Source organism: Lepisma saccharinum, chromosome 15 (assembly GCF_977018435.1).
Source record: "Lepisma saccharinum chromosome 15, izLepSacc3.1, whole genome shotgun sequence".
Classification (NCBI taxonomy): domain Eukaryota; kingdom Metazoa; phylum Arthropoda; class Insecta; order Zygentoma; family Lepismatidae; genus Lepisma; species Lepisma saccharinum.
Window position 1 is genome coordinate 36288897 of NC_139243.1, and position 16585 is coordinate 36305481.

Sequence of the window (16585 nt, forward strand, 5' to 3'; positions counted from 1 at the left end):
AATAGCCGGATCATGATGAAACGTGCGGGTGACGTAATGTATTCCTTCGCGAGTAACTAGCGCCCGGCATGACGTATTTCGCGCATGCGCAGCAGTTGCAGCAAACATGGCGGCAAGCAGTGTGTCTGTGGAGCAGCGGTGTGTGATCAAATTTCTCGTGAAGGAGAAAGTGAAACCACCTGAGATTTTCAGACGATTGCAAGCACAGTATGGTGAACAAACGATGTCGCGGACAAGAGTGTACGAATGGTGTGAGCAGTTTCGCGAGGGACGGGAGCTGGTGACAAATGAAGCGCATGGACACATTCACCCGACTGCAGTCACACCAGTGAATATCGCACGTGTTGAGCAAATGATTCTTGAGCACCGGTGAGTAACAGTGCGGGATATTGCTGCCGAGGTGAATATCAGTGTCGGGAATGTTGAGACAATCATTCACAACCACTTACGCTTCCACAATATCTGTGCAAGGTGGGTTCCCCGCCAGCTGACATTCGATCAGAAGAAGTGGACACGCAGGACGGTCTGTGAACAGCTTCTGAATTGGTTTCGAGCAGAAGGTGATGAATTGTTGCAATCCATCATCACGTGTGATGAAACATGGTTGCACAATTCAACCCCAGAGACCAAAAGACGCAGCATGGATTGGCGGCATAAAGGTTCCCTGCCCCCCAAGAAAAACAAAATGCAGCCATCCGCTGGAAAGATCATGGCAAGTGTCTTCTGGGACATGAAGGGCGTTATCCATGTGGATTTTCTGGACAAAGGGAGCACGATTAATGCCCAGTATTACTCCACATTGTTGAGTGGTGCTGTACGAAAGTCCATTCGCAAGAAAAGACCTGGGATGTTGTCTGGAAATGTCATTCTTCTCCATGACAATGCCCGCCCTCACACGGCCAATGTGACAACAACAACTCTGGCCGACATGCGCTGGGAAGTTCTGCGCCATCCCCCCTACAGTCCGGATTTAGCCCCCAGTGATTATCATTTGTTTGCACCCCTTAAAGACCATCTGGGAGGGAAGAAATTCACGACAGACGAAGCACTGTGGAGCGATGTCCTCCAGTGGCTACGACAACAACCAAGTTCTTTCTACGCCAAAGGAATTCGGGAGCTGCCAGAACGATGGCAACGGTGCCTTGGCACACATGGAGAATACTTTGAAAAACTGACATAGTTTGGTGTTTCTTCTGCTACCTATTTCCTCTGCAGAAATAAAAGTCCCGGTCAACCTGGAACGACCCTTGTATTTTACTTTTCTAGTTCCCATGAAGGAAACCAAAATTTAAAGCATGGATTATTATGCCTTGTGCCAATGCAATTAAGAATAAATAATATGGATGGCATAGATTTATCAATATTCTGTTGGTATCAGCTTACCTGTAAAATTACCAATACTTTTATTGATCTAATGTATCTATCCTTATCTTATAATTTAGTGCAAAATTCTGCCATTTTGTTAAAATTTGTATGGATATAAACAAAAACCTCTGTGTCCTACTTTTTTAAAAGTAATAAATATGCAGTTTCTTTTGTACTGCAGTCATCTAACCAACCTCCTACCTATGGTGCTTCGGCTCGCTTTCTTCCTCCAGAACGTTCTGTCTTGGGCTGCTGTTCTCCAGTTTCTGATGTGAAGGATGGAGTATGCATCCTTCTGGATACTGTCCTCTCATGTGATCCTCGGTCTTCGTGCAGTTCTTCTTCCTCTTATATTTCCTCCTAGCATCTTCTTTGATATCCATCCATTCTAGCTACATGGCTAGCCCGTTTAGTCTTTTTATTCTTATGTATATGGAGAGAGGAACTTCCTTATAGAGTTTGTAAATTTCATCATTATATCTAATTCTTCACACTCCTTGTGATTGAACAGGGCCAGAGATACTTCGGAGGATCACTGCAGTCATCTGGTAACATTTATTCAGGAGATTAATGAATCATTCAAGTTCTTGAAGGATTATTTGTAATTTTGTATTGGATCGGAAGACTTTGTTATCTGTGTCTGTAAATTTATGTTAGTTCTTTATTGATATCAGCCAAAATTTCATATCAGTCTGTCCCTAATAAACTATATATTTTTTTTCAACACAATACAATCTTTCTACTGTTTCAAACAGTCTTCTCCAGATAAGATAAGGAGGAGGTTCATGTTAAGGACCGGAAATAACAGAAAAGCGAAAAAAGAAAAGGAACAAATTATGACAAGTCAAAACCAACCTATGACATTCTGCCAGACCTATCATCTGAGAACAACTGTTTGAAACAGTAGAAATATTATTTGTAAACAAATAAATATGTGTCAGGAATAGTATTGGGTTGATGCGTAAGTTCGTAGTGTTTGTGTTTGGTATGGCAACATTGTGCTGTTTGGAGTTTGTTTATTGTTCATCAATTGGAGTGGCATTGTTGTGCTTGTGAATACGCATTGAATTTTACAGTTTTGAAGAAAGATTGTGTTATTTAAGAACAATAAGTGTCCAGTGGAAAAAAAAAAAACATTTCCAACATATTCTTCTGTCTGAGTTTAACATAGGGGCAAAGGCAGCGGAAGTGGCTCAAAACATTTGTCCCTTGTACAGGGAGAATTTTAACAGGGAAAGCAGTGCAAGAATATACTGTAGTTTCATCATTACAAAGAGGGCATTTTTGACTTAAGCGTTTCTTTACGTTCAGGAAGCCCATCGGGCTTTAATGAAGACAGTTTAAATGCTTTAATCCACGAGGATCCACATCAGTCGACTCGAGAATTAGCAAATGTAATGAACTGTGACCATTCAACCATTGTATGATATTTGCATTCCATTGGTAAGGTTCAGAATACAGCACACTTTCAATGAAAACAAACAAATCAGCAAGTAGGCCAGGAAGAGAGCATCAAGTGCTGTGATACGATAATGCACACCCACACTCCGGACAAAAGCTGCTATCCAGGAGCTTGGTTGGGTAGTTATTCCACATCCTCCTTACTCTCCCCGATCTTGCACCCTCGGATTGTTACATTTTCAGCTCTATATCCATCAATCTTCAAGGAAGCTCCTTTGGTGACGAAAATGCTCTTCAAACTTGGCTTGATGACGCTTTTAACCCTGAATCAGCTGATTTCTTCAGGCATTGAATTGAAAAACTGCCCTACCGTTGGTAGACAGTCATAGACAATGAAGGAAAATATATTACTGATTAATTTATGTCTTTTGTTCATCTCAAATTAGTATCAAATAAAAGTACTTTTGCCGCAGTGAAAGAAACCCTACGAACTTATGCATCAACCCAATAATAAAGAGTAAGTAAAAACTAATCACTAGGTTGTGGATTTCTTGCCTATTTGCCTTTTTTTCCCTTTGAAGTAAAACATAGGCTGTAATGTTTAAAGTTTGTTTCTAGTCTGAAAACATATTTTTATAGTCCCTATAAATGCCTATTTTGAGGGTTAGAGCCTATTTGCTTAATTGTGCCTAAAAATGCCTATTCTGAAATTTTTGCTTACTTCACATTTTTTATGTACCTTTGGCCTTCTCTACATTGAAGAATGTAAGCCTTTGTTTATGTTGAACTGATTGAAAGATAGCATTATCCAGATTTGAGGGTCGCAAGGGATGTCAGACCTTTGGATGTTCCTTAATCAGGATAAGCAAACTGGACAATCTGTTGGTGACTCATACTTGGACAAACAATGCCAACCCACCCCCTTCTTATTTCCCACCTGAAAGTTGTAGGAGTCGATTAGTACTCATTTGCTTTCTTGTGTGTGTGAAAGAAAGTATGTAATTAGCTGTGGAGATATCGTGTTCATGTGTTTAAAAGTGCCCAAGCACAAGACAGCCAGGAAGAAGTGTATTAATTTAAAAAATGGGTTGCTGCAGAAGCTTGTTTTACCACTGACTGGAAATTTAATTTTTATTTTGCATCTCTTTTTCCCCATCCTTGGCTAATTGCTATAATTAGGATGAAATTGATGAAGGAACACTCACCAAGAAGACCCAGGCTGGTATTCAAACCCAGGAACCCTGACGTCATAGCCATGCTGTTCTAACCACTCTACCATGGAGGTGACCCCATTGATGGAAAAGTAATTTTCTGTCAAGCTTGTATGAAGTATCCACATCAGTTTAATGCTGAATTAATTTACAAATAAATATTTCTATCCCCCATGGGAAATACTATGTCTACATATATAGTTTTATATAATGGCCTTGTTCAAAACTCACCTGCAGACGTACTTTCTGACTCCTCTGAAAATGTTTTCCTACCTCTTGGGTTTTTCGGAAACAAGCATGAACGGTGAACAATGCACACACTCACGAGTCATCATCTTACATTACTGCAGTTCTGAATACAGCAATGCTAAGTTATGTGAAAACTTAGTTTAATGGCCTTGTTTTGAATACAATAAGAATTACAATAAGCAGAGCTTGAAGTGGAGAATGTTTGGTGGGATGGTTCGTCGAGCCTTGGAGTTAGGGGGGGAGCTCCTATGGTTTATCAATGAGACAGCTGTGGGGATGCCATCCTCCCCCTCACTTCGAGCACTGACACTAATCAAACAATGTTATTTATTTTAAAATTTCCAAGTGCATACACAGATAAACAGCTCATTTATTCGTGCCAAAAAAATGCAAGTGCCTTAAATTAATCAGGTTGTCCTAGCTTCCCTGCAAATGGGGATTAGATTCAAACTATTGTCAATATGTGTGCAATTAGTAAAATGGGTATCACAGGCTCATTTCTTCAGAGATATTTTAATCAGAACATTGTTTGAAACATTTTTTCAGATAAAATGATGCAAATAGTTTTTTCATCACTTGTGAAAAATTGTGCACGCAACAGGAGCATTTGTTTAAATTGGCACAAAGGTTAGCACAAGTTATTTTTGTGAGAATTACTTTAACTGACTCGCGTACTTTCGACGTGGCCAAGGCCACGTCTTGTACGCTCGCATGCGTGACCTTCGGCCACTTTGTGGGCGTAATCATATTATAGATAGGGTAAAATGTCTGCATGTTGTATTGGATGTAGGGGAACAAGTGTAGACGTTCACTAATTTTAAAAGTTTAGAAAGTAACTTTGTGTGTGTATGGGCTCTAATAAGGCACAAATATTCAAAGCATTATTGTCTATTTTCTTAATAATAAACTGAGTAAGTAATAACCGTTTCAATATTATTAGCTGGATGTCTTGCATAAACGAATTCAATAGCGATACTAAATTGGAAATGCAATATTTACGTCTTTTGTCATTTTCACATTTTTAAACATAATTGGATAATAATTGTTTTCCGTCATTCTCCTCAAATTCCTACCTTGCCTCCGTATTCTGACGCTTGTATTTTGAAATTCGAAAAGTCTAGCATAATTCCCTTACAGTAGTTCTCGGGGTGAAAATATACTTTCTTTAAGTTCCCTAGCAACGTCCGTTTCCATGGACAACAACAAGCACGGCAAAAACTCTAAATAATTGTTTGTTATTATACCTCTAAACATTTAGTTAAAAGAACCACGATGTAGATAACATTTTTCGCATTGAGTATAACAATATATACGTAATTGTATCTGGGCTGAAACTTCTTATTATGTAGATGTCACCCTTGTTTCAGGCACCTTTTCAAAGCCAGGAGTTCATTCATCTGCGTGCTATTGATCTGTGAGAAATATAATGTATCTCGACAATTAAGAATTGAAGGAAACAATGTGTGCAAAAGAAATGCCCGTGGCAACGGTTGCTAAGGACGTGAGAAAAGGGCATTTTCACCCTTAAGGAAGGGCTGATTGAGCGATTTTTGAATTTTCTCGGCCTTTTGGGACGATTTCATGGGGGGTCGTAATCGGGCGTTTTTCGCCTCTGGGGCTTCCTTCATGGAGAACATTTATGTCAGTGAGTGAGTGAGTGGTGGGATTGGGGCTTTATATATATTGGACTCGCGTAAAGGCCACGTCTTGTACGCTCGCATGCGTGACCTTCGGCCACGTTGTGGTCGCAATCATGTTATAGATGGGGTTCTTCATAGATCTTAATGACTTTGAAAATGTCTGCATGGATGATGGGGAACATATGTGTAAGTTTGAAAAGTTTAGAAAGTAACTTTATGTGTGTATGGGCTCTAATAAGGTACAAATATTCAAAATATTATTGTATATTTTCTTAATAATGAACTGAGTAAGTAATAACCGTTTCAAGATAAGTAGTTGGATGTTTTGCATCAACGAATTGAATAGCGACTAAATTTAAAATGCAATATTTACGTATTTGGTTATTTTCACATTTTTGAACGTAATTGGATAATAACTGTTTTCCGTCATTCCCCTCAAATCCCTACCTTGCCTCTGTAATAAATTCTGATGCTCGTATTTTGAAATTCGAAAAGTCTAGCATAATTCCCTTACAGTAGCTTCCGGGGTGAAAATAAACTTTTTTAAGTTCCCTAGCAACGTCCGTTTCCATGGACAACAACAGGAACGGCAAGCTCTAAGGAATTGCATGTCATTATACCCCTAAACATTTAGTTAAAACAAGCACGATGTAGATATTTACGCATTGAGTATAACGTAATTGTATCTGGGCTGAAACTCCTTATTATGTAGATGTCACCCTTGTTTCAGGCACCTCATCAAAACCATGAGTTCATTCATCTGTGTGCTATTGATCTGTGAGAAATATAATGTATCTCGACAATTAAGAATTGAAGGAAACAATGTGTGCAAAAGAAATGCCCGTGGTAACGGTTGCTAAGGACGTGAGAAAAGGGCATTTTCACCCTTAAGGAAGGGCCGATTGAGCGATTTTTGAATTTTCTCGGCCTTTTGGGACGATTTCATGGGGGGTCGTAATCGGGCGTTTTTCGCCTCCGGGGCTTCCTTCATGGAGAACATTTATGTCAGTGAGTGAGTGAGTGGTGGGATTGGGGCTATATATATATTGGATGATTCACCGCAAATGTGAATTTCGATCAAAACGGTATTAATAATTTGTTAATCTTTAGCGCACTTTTATGTATAAAGTGAGGTGCTAATACAGTATAACTGTGCATTGTAAGAAGAAAATTGAAATAAGTTCATGTTCATTGACTATTTTAATGTATCTTTCTACAGGGTGGACCAAAAGTCAGGTTACATAGGTAAAATGTAGTCTTTTCTCTTTTTGCAGGTTTGTGGCATATTAACGAAGGATGAAAGAGTGGAAGTGGTTTTACTGGCAGGCGAGCATAGCTACCGAGATAATATTGCTTCTTTTTACCCCTTTAGGCGAAGTCAATAAGCAAAATTGGCGGTATTGGAGTGATACAAATCCCAATTAGATTGATCTGTGCAAAATGCAAGGGGCAGGAAAGTTGATGGTTAGGTGTGGTGTGGCATATGTGGAACAACAGTCATCGGGCCTTTTTTGATCGAAGGTAATCTCAATGCTGAAGGGTACAAGGAAATGCTTGAAGAGAGTGTTTTCCCGAGCATCCTCAATGAACAGGAAGCTTTCCCGACATGTTCCAACATGACAGTGCCCCACCGCATTATGGTATCATCATTCGTACGTTGGTTGAACAAACAGTTCCCAGAAAGGTGGATAAGTCGTCGAGGCCCTGTTGAATGGCCAGCACGGTCACCAGACCCACGATCCTGGATTATTATCGGTGGAGCCATTTAAAGGCCATGGTGTATGCCAAGAAGATTAACAACATGGCCCACCTCAAAAAAAAGGATCACAGAAGCCATTTCACAAATCACTCCCACCATACTAACAGTTGTCTTATGGAACTGGGAGAATCGAATTGAAGCATGCTATAAAGCAGCCGGTGACCATATTGAACACATACTGTAACTTTCTTTTTGCTCTATGTATACTGACTTTTGGTCCACCCTGTATTTTAGGTGCCTTTTAAGTGCCTATTTTCATCATTTTTGTGCCTATTTGCCTGCCTATTTGAGAGGCTTTTAGTGCCTATAAATCTGCACCCTACTAATCACTAAATGATTCTTATTATAAAATTTTCCCAGATTATATATTTTCAGAAGTTCTTTAGCCAAAGTCCAATGAAAAATTTATAATTAAGCTTCCACTGTATTGTTTTACAAATGTTGCTTTTTTTTACAGCGTTCTTCACCTGATGTAAAGGCAGCCTTGTTTGAGCTTCTCTTCAACATCCTTCTACATAACTGGCAGTACTTCTTCAAGTCATCCGTGGTGAGGTCCCTAGGAGCCCCTGGCAATGAGGCGGTGGAGAATAAGGCTCAGTTTGTGTCAATTATGCAAGCATTTGGCCAGTCACTATTGCAACCTGACATAGCTATTTTTAAGCAGAATTTGGAAAATTTAGAAAATTTGAATGCCAAGTGGAAACTTTATCATAAGGTAAATATATGCTTACAGTCCTGAGGACTATTACATTAATTCTTTGTGTGACGTTTTTAGAAACAGTAGCATCTTTTTTAAAGGAACTCTATTGTTATTCTTAAATTTATACAATTTATTATAAGTTCCCGCCTCAGTATTTTACCATAAGTTTTACACAATAGGAAGCATGCTGTTTGAATTGCTGACAAGAATTATAAGTTAATTTTAAACATTGTATATCATATAGAACACAGTCATGTTCAGGTTTACCATCATAATAAATGAAATTTAGGTATTTTTTATACTAAGTATGATAACCTTTGCATTCTACTATGGTAGACACATCAATACTGAAAACTCCTAAGAAAAATCAAATTTAACAGTTTAATGTGTGTTCATGTGAAAAGATTATCAACATAACAATTTACAAACAATTACTGCATATGTACTCTTTACATAAAGATTTTGATGCAGACTTTGTAATTATCTTGTATAGAATAAGAATTTACTGAATATGAAGAAATATTCTCATTAATAGTCCTCATATCTTGTACTTAAAGCTGGAGACTCATAGTGGTTCGGATCCCACTTTAAACTGTAGGTCCAGTCCCAATTAGCCTTTCTGTGCATAAAGTGGACTTAAAACAACAATCAATAAATTAATAAATAAATTGTACTTAAAGCTTTTCACGGATGTACGAAACTTTTCTATTTATCATGGGAGATGTACTCCAAATCACTTGTATTGCATTTTCAGGAGATTCTTCTTAAATTGATATTGCCATAGCATAAGACGTCACAAATGCAATTTTTTGAATATTCCACAAAAAGATTACAGTTTCCCTTACCTAGAGCTGTTTTATGAAAATACTTATCTGTTCATGTTACTGTAACGGATCACCATTCTTCCATTGGTTTCACGTCCAGCACCGAAGATAGTTTTTCATTTCCTCCTGTTGTCGGCTATGCTTCATTTCAGCAAGGCTCGGACAGACTCCTTTCTGGTTCCTGTGTTTGGCAGATGGCTTCTTGCCTCAAATTCACCGTTTCAGGTAAACTGAAATGGGGCTTAAATCTCCTTGTTGGAGTGGTGGTTCTTGACATAGCTGTGCCAAATGCTTTCTCCAGCTCCACCACCTGCTCATGTTCCAGTTGAGCTGAACTTTCCACATGTTTCTGAGATTGATCACACTCAGACAACAAATCTGCAACATTTTCTGCTGTCATTCTCCTTTCAAATCTCGAGGGAGACATTGATTCTTGTACGATAGGCAACGAAACCTTAAAATTAAGTCTTGTTAATGAAAGCCTCCGTAGAGCAGACCAGGTTCTCCTCTTATTTGACTTACTAAGTAACAAAGGAGCAATGCTGGGAAAAAAAATGTCCTGCGTGAGAAAAGAGATTTTCTCCTGTAAAACTGTATTCAACTTCATATTTTCCTGCAGCTGTTTCTCCATTTCTTCTACATCTGTCAATCTGTTACTTTAGCTTTCTGTAAATTCCTGCTCCAGCTGTTGAATGTATTTTGCATGTCTTTTAAGAAGAGCTGCATTGGACACCACCTCATTCGCATGAGGGTCAATCTTCACAACTTTCGTGGTCCTCCCTGATGGCGCAGTGGTAGCATCGTCGCCTGGGTTCGATACCCAGTGGAGGCACATAGTGGTTCGGATTCCACTATAAACTGTAAGTCCAGTTCCAATTAGCCTTACTGTGCATAAAGCGAACTTAGAACACCAAATCAATTCAATTCACAACTTTAGCTCGAGAGGCAAAACCTAAGGTTTGTGTTGGTCTCCTCCACAGATGCTGGAAGTGAGCCTGTACAAGTGATTTGGAGTACATCGAAAACTTTTGTACATCCATGAAAAACTTCTAAGTACAAGATATAAGGACTATTAATGAGAATATTTCTTCATATTCAGTAAAGTCTTATTCTATACAAGATAATTACAAAGTCTGTATCGAAATCGTTATGTAAAGAGTACATATGCAGTAATTGTTTGCAAATTGTTATGTTGATAATATTTTCACACGAATACACATTTAACTGTTAAATTTGTGTTTTCTTATGACTTTTCAGTATTGATTTGTCTACCATGGTTGAGTGCAAAGGTTATCATACTTAGTATAAAAAATACGAGGGTGAATCAAATATGAACGAGCCTTGTGCGAAAAACCAAAATTTATTGAAGGAAACAGAGACATTGCCACATCCTATTTTTCTGCATAGTCTCTGCCCTTAGTGATACATTTTTCCCAACGTTGTGGTAGGTTCTTGATGCCGTTCTCGTAGAATGAAGCTGGGCGGGTAGCCAACCAGTTGCGCACAAAGGTTTCCACCTGATCGTTGGTCGCAAATCGCTCGCCCCCAAGTGCTTCTTTGAAGGGTCCGAACAGGTGAAAATCACATGGTGAAAGGTCTGGGCTGGGTGGATGCAGAAACGGTTCCCAGTGCATTTCCACCAGTTTCTGCCACGTAACACCGGCTGTATGGGGTCTGGCGTTGTCGTGGAGGAACAAGACCTGGCGGATGGGACAGCCTCGTCGTTTGCGTCGATACTGCACCTTAACTTGATCCAGGAGGCTGCAGTAGTAGGGTGCGTTGATGATCCGATGTTCGTGTAAGAAATCCACCAGTAGGATCCTCCTCCAGTCTCAAAACACCGTGGCCAACACCTTCCCCGCAGACAACCGAACTTTGGCCTTCACGGGGTTTCCTTTGCCTTTCCTCCTCCACTCCATGCTGGCATGCTTGGATGCTGGGGTGTAATGATGCACCCATGTCTCGTCACAGGTAACGATGCGATGCAAAAACGCTTCCCCTTCCACGTCAAAATGAGTGTGAAGCTAGCGAGCAATGCGAACTCGGTCATCTTTTTGAGCAACAATCAGCAGCTTGGGAACCCACCGAGCTGTGATTTTGCGGAAGCCCAAGTGCTTTTTGATGATTGATTGGACACTTCCATAGCTCACACCAAGTTCTGCCGCAATTTGCTTCACAGTGACTTGGCGATCCTGTTCGACAAGCTCACGAACACGAGTCATGTTGTCATTCGTCACACTGGTGCGAGGACGACGGGGGTGCACTTCATTAGCCAATCAAGGCTCGTTCATATTTGATTCACTCTCGTACCTAAATTTAATTTATTATGATGGTAAACCTGAACATGACTGTGTTCTATATGAAATACAATGTTTAAAATTAACGTATAATTTTTGTCAGCAATTCAAACAGCATGCTTCCTATTGTGTAAAACTTATGGTAAAATACTGAAGCGGGAACTTATTTATATACTAAATGATATAAATTTAAGGACAACAATTGCGTTCCTTTAGAAAAGACCTATTGTTTCTAAAAACGTCTCAGCAAGATTATGACAACTCAGCTGCTCTACAGATGCTAGGTGAGTTGCTGACTTTGACCAAATATTGATAATTTCTTATTCTTTATAAGATTTCTAGTAGTAATGTGACGAAGCTGAAAATTTACCGAGGCTGATGTACTCACTGATAATTTTTGGGACCGATACCGATATTTAACCTATTCCGATACATAAGATTATTTAACAGAAATGGAATGTAATTTTCAACATTAGAAAAGTAAATTTGCTAGAACATTTCTAATTTCATATTAAATATACATATATACATATATTCTCAGAGATTTAACATTAGTACGCAAGCAGTTCTCTGAAATGCAAAATAAATTCCTGTTCTTAATGTAAATTTAGTGTTGGCAGATTCATCTTCAGAAACGAAGTTTTAAAGCACTTCTGGAAGTAACCTACTTCCTGTCTTATTGCAAGTCTGTCCAGCAACACTGAACACTTGTTTACTTAATACTGATGCAACATGTATACCCAAGTATTTTCTCACCACTTGCTTCAGGTTTGGATACTTATTATTTTTAATTTCCAATACAACAGTGGACCGTGGTCATGTGGAATAGTCGGTTCAGCAATGTACTGTTATATATCTGATTTTGCAGTAGCTTGATCCTCTGAATTAGCTTTACAATAATTGTATCTTAAAAACTCCACAGTGATGAAGATTCATTAACCTAATTTTCAATGAATCTTACAAAATTAAAATATAAAACTTATTAGAAGGTAAAACTGTAGTATTATCGGTACCGGTTTAATGGTAACACTGTTAAGCCTTGTTTCCATGTTAATAAAACATTGAAATGCTCACCAAGGCAAACTTTTATAGTATAAAAAATATACACAGAAACGTAACATTTCCACCCTGAAGAAGACCCTGTTAGAGGGTGGAAACGTGACGTTTTTATGGATTTTTTTTTATACTATAAAAGTTTGCCTTGGTCAGCATATTAATGTTTTATTACCAGTTTAAATATCAGATTTTTGCCTAATCCGATATGTCAATTTCTGCCGGTATTCATACATCGATAATTTGGCTTCGGCATATCCCTACTCTCGAGAACCTCAAACAATCTGGGAATTTATTTTCGAAAAATGAGTGGGAATCCTGCCTGGGATAAAGTATATTGGAAATGTATACTTTTATATTTTGTTTACGTTCTGAAATTGTTTACTATGTTGATCTTTTTCAGAGCTTGTTCAGGGAGACTATGTTAGCTCAGTTCTTGAGCGTTCTGCTTCAGGTACTGGTGCATAGATCTCACGCTCTGCTCCAAGAAGAAATAGCCATTACTATCTACAGTATGGCATCGGTCGACTTTGATGCTTTCTATGCAGGGTTTCTACCCCAGTTCCTCAGAACAATGGATGGCTTAGATGACAGCCAACGTGCTATGCTACAGCGGAATTTTAAAGTTGAGACTGTGAGTAATGCATGTTTGTACAAAAAACAATTGTTCATTTTCATAGAGAATGTCAGTTTGTTAGTGCTCTTAGGGCTGAGTTGATACCACTGAACCGAGACTACTGCTAAAACTCTGATTCCTAGAGGCATGCATATTTTGTTTTTGATGAAAACACTAAATGTGAAATAACACATTGTAATGTTAAATTTTCATGTTTCGGAAAGATGTGAGGTGCATTTTCCTACCCTGTTCTGTCACGAAATGATGCGAAATAAACCGCAAAATAGACTCAAACATGAGATTTAGAGTTTATTTAATGATGCAACACTTTATGAAGTTTGAATTATCCTGTCATCATCATCATCATCCTTCGCTGTTTCCTGCCTCTGGCTGGTCAACATAGAAGTCAAGCTTCTCCATTTTTTCCTGGTCTTCCACCACTCCTGTCTTTCCACGATGTTCCAATCTTGTCCTCTTCTCCTAACACTCTCCGCTATCTGCTCTTTCCGCCGACATCTTGGTCTTCCCCTTGACCTATTTCCCACTTCTTGTGCATTCTAAGCTCTTACTGGTAGTCTTTCTGCATCCATCCTCTCCATGTGTCCAAACCATCTCATCTATGCCTGATCTATCCTGTCCTGAAGATTCATCACACCCACTGTCTGTCGGATCTCCTCATTGCTTATTCTATCCCTTCTTGTCTTCCCCAATATACTCTAAAAATTTCATCTCCGCTGCCTGCATCTTTCTTTTGTCTCTGTCATTGTCCAAGTTTCTGCTCCATACATAATTATTGAGCAGAGACTTGGACAGTGACAGAGAGAGACAAAAGAAAGATGCAGGCAGTGGAGATGGAATTCTGCTGCCACGGTGGCTCAGTCGGTAACGCGTCTGACTACCATGCTAAAGGTCCTGGTTCTATCCCCGGCCAATTCAAATCCGGGATCTTTTCTAACATTGGAAGCAGCCCCAGCACCCACCTACGTCGAATGACATGGGTACCTGGGGGAAACCCTGGTGGGTAAAGGCAGTCAGGGGCGTGATGCTGATCACATCACCCCCACTCACGACCGGATCAAGAAAGTATGGGGCATTACCCTTACACCCCCTATATGCCTTCATGGCGTAGTGCTAAGCACAGGGGAGCACTTTACCTTTTTTTTTTCTTTCTTTTTGCTGCAAATATTAAGAAGCAAAAGTGGACCCCTTTATACAGGAATAAACATAATACTCTGGCAACTACATAAATGTGCTTTTAGAAGGGAAGTTTCTAAATCAAATTTAGGATTATATTCACAATTTTAAAACCAAAATGTCATTTTATATTCCACCTTTGATCCAATTTTACATCGCTATAACACCAAAATTTTATTTACTGTTTTTGAACCGAAATTTGACTCTGTTTTTGTTCCGAAATTTTGCTTTTATATTGACCAAAAATGTGCCTCTACGATAACAATACTTTAAAATTGTAACAACTTGAAATAGTTATAATAGAATATTTATACATTTTACATTAGAACCATATGAGTGTAATCTACCAGAGTTTTGTATTGAAATATTCATAATTGCACATGAGATAATTACAAATTTCATTTCTCTCCACAGTTGTTAGTAAAGAAAATGAAAGTTATGCATTTTACATAATTCCCATGCATTTAGACTCCATGAAAGTGCCATGTGGCATTTTTCTAGTTTCTGGATAGTATCACCTCAGCCCTAATCTTAGCAAATTGTTTTGTAATGGTAAATGCAAAATATATTACTGCAAGGGAGAGTCAAATGATAACCTTAATTTGTTTTGTTTATTATCTATTAGATTTTTGTATGTAGGGTTGAACAAGTTTGCTGCATTTTAGCACAGACCTTTTGCTGATCTATATGTATATTTTCAACTTTGAGTTATTGCCTCTATACCTATAAGTCCTTGGGGTCCATGTGCAGTCACTTATGAACCACTGTGAAGACCTTTTCACCCACCTGCCTGCGAACTGAGGCCATTGTCCAACTTTCTCCTCCATTAGTAAACTTGCTGGTATAAGTATGCACAGAGGTATTGAATTTGCATTTGCCAAAAAAATTCTGTAAGTTTTAGGCAGACAGAGGTGCACTGGTGCAAGTGTGTAGGAGGCGCCATCTTTAAAATAACAAAAAAAGGTGTTTTGATACTCACTTGATTAGTGTTGCAACCTTGAGGGCATTTTGTAAATAATAGTTGATACCTAGGGGCATGCATATTTCGTTTTTGACGAAAAAACGAAATTTGAAAAAACACATTGTAGTGTTAATTTTTCATGTTTTTGAAAGGTGTGAGATGCATGTTGTGCCCATGTTTTGTCACGAAATAATGCAAAATGAACTGCAAAAAGCGAAATTAACTCTTAAACACGAAATTTAGGTTTTTATTCACCGATGCGACACCTTCTGAGGTCTGAATTATCCTGAGAGTTATGCAATTCCCGGAAAATTGATTAATTCTGTTGTTGATATTGGAAAAGAAAAAATGGACTCCTTTACACAGAAATAAACTTAATACTCTTGATAACTACATAATTGTGCTATTAGAAGTGAAATGTTAATTCTGTGGAATAAGTAGTTTTTAAATCAAATTTAGGATTATATTCACAGTTTTAAAACCAAAATGTATTTTTATATACCACTTTTCATCCAATTTTTCTCCGCTATATCACCGATATTTTATTTTATTTACCGCTTTTGAACCCGAAATTGACTCAGTTTTTGTACCGAAATTTTGCTTTTTTATTTACCAAAAATATGTGCCTCTATTGATACCTCATGTAAATTTGAGCTGTTTCAGTCTGCCCTACAATTTTTATTGGACTTGTAAGGTTTTCATTTGACTCTTGTAGTATTTAAAAATAAAAATAAAGGCATAGCTAGTACCGCGCACCAAGATGCTTATGAATAAGTAGTATAAATGATCTGTACACTTATTTTTATTGGTATTTCTGGCATATCATTATAAAATTATTAAATAAACAACATAAAAATGGTCACCATAGCAGGAAACAAAACTTCAAAAGCTCTTTCTGCTTTCAAATTAAATTGAAGAAACCAACTTGACCACTTGGTAATGTAATCCAAAAGACTTGAATGTGTGTGTGCGTGTGTGTATATATGTATTAAAAAAAACCTTGAAAGGGAGTGAGTTCCTCTAATCTTGAGTTTGTGGTTGCTGGTCTCCATGTTCAAGAAATATCTCTGTCCACAACAGATTTATTTGACTGTAATATCTGCAAATATTTTTATACTGATTTTGATTGATTTGAAAATCATCTTTCTTCATTTCAAATGGTTTGGCATTTCTTATTTGTACAAGGTGTCCATAAACACTGGTAACACTTTTAATTTCTTACACAGACTACAAATGATATAGCCTGAGCATGCATGTTATATGAAAGAGAAACTCAACAAGTTTGTTTTCTCATCATAAAAATTCAGTGTGGGAA

The 16585-nt window shown here is 38.2% G+C and overlaps 1 protein-coding gene across 2 annotated transcripts in view; it reads left to right on the plus strand.

The window, feature by feature from the left end:
* The window catches only part of ebo (exportin ellipsoid body open), a 151872-nt gene that overhangs the window by 127633 nt on the left and 7654 nt on the right, over window positions 1–16585 (plus strand). For both annotated transcript variants that reach the window (XM_083136809.1, XM_083136810.1), the window contains 2 exons: window positions 8083–8340; window positions 12903–13133. In XM_083136809.1, coding sequence (XP_082992935.1) covers window positions 8083–8340; window positions 12903–13133 — 489 coding nt within the window. The remainder of the gene's footprint in view (window positions 1–8082; window positions 8341–12902; window positions 13134–16585) is intronic.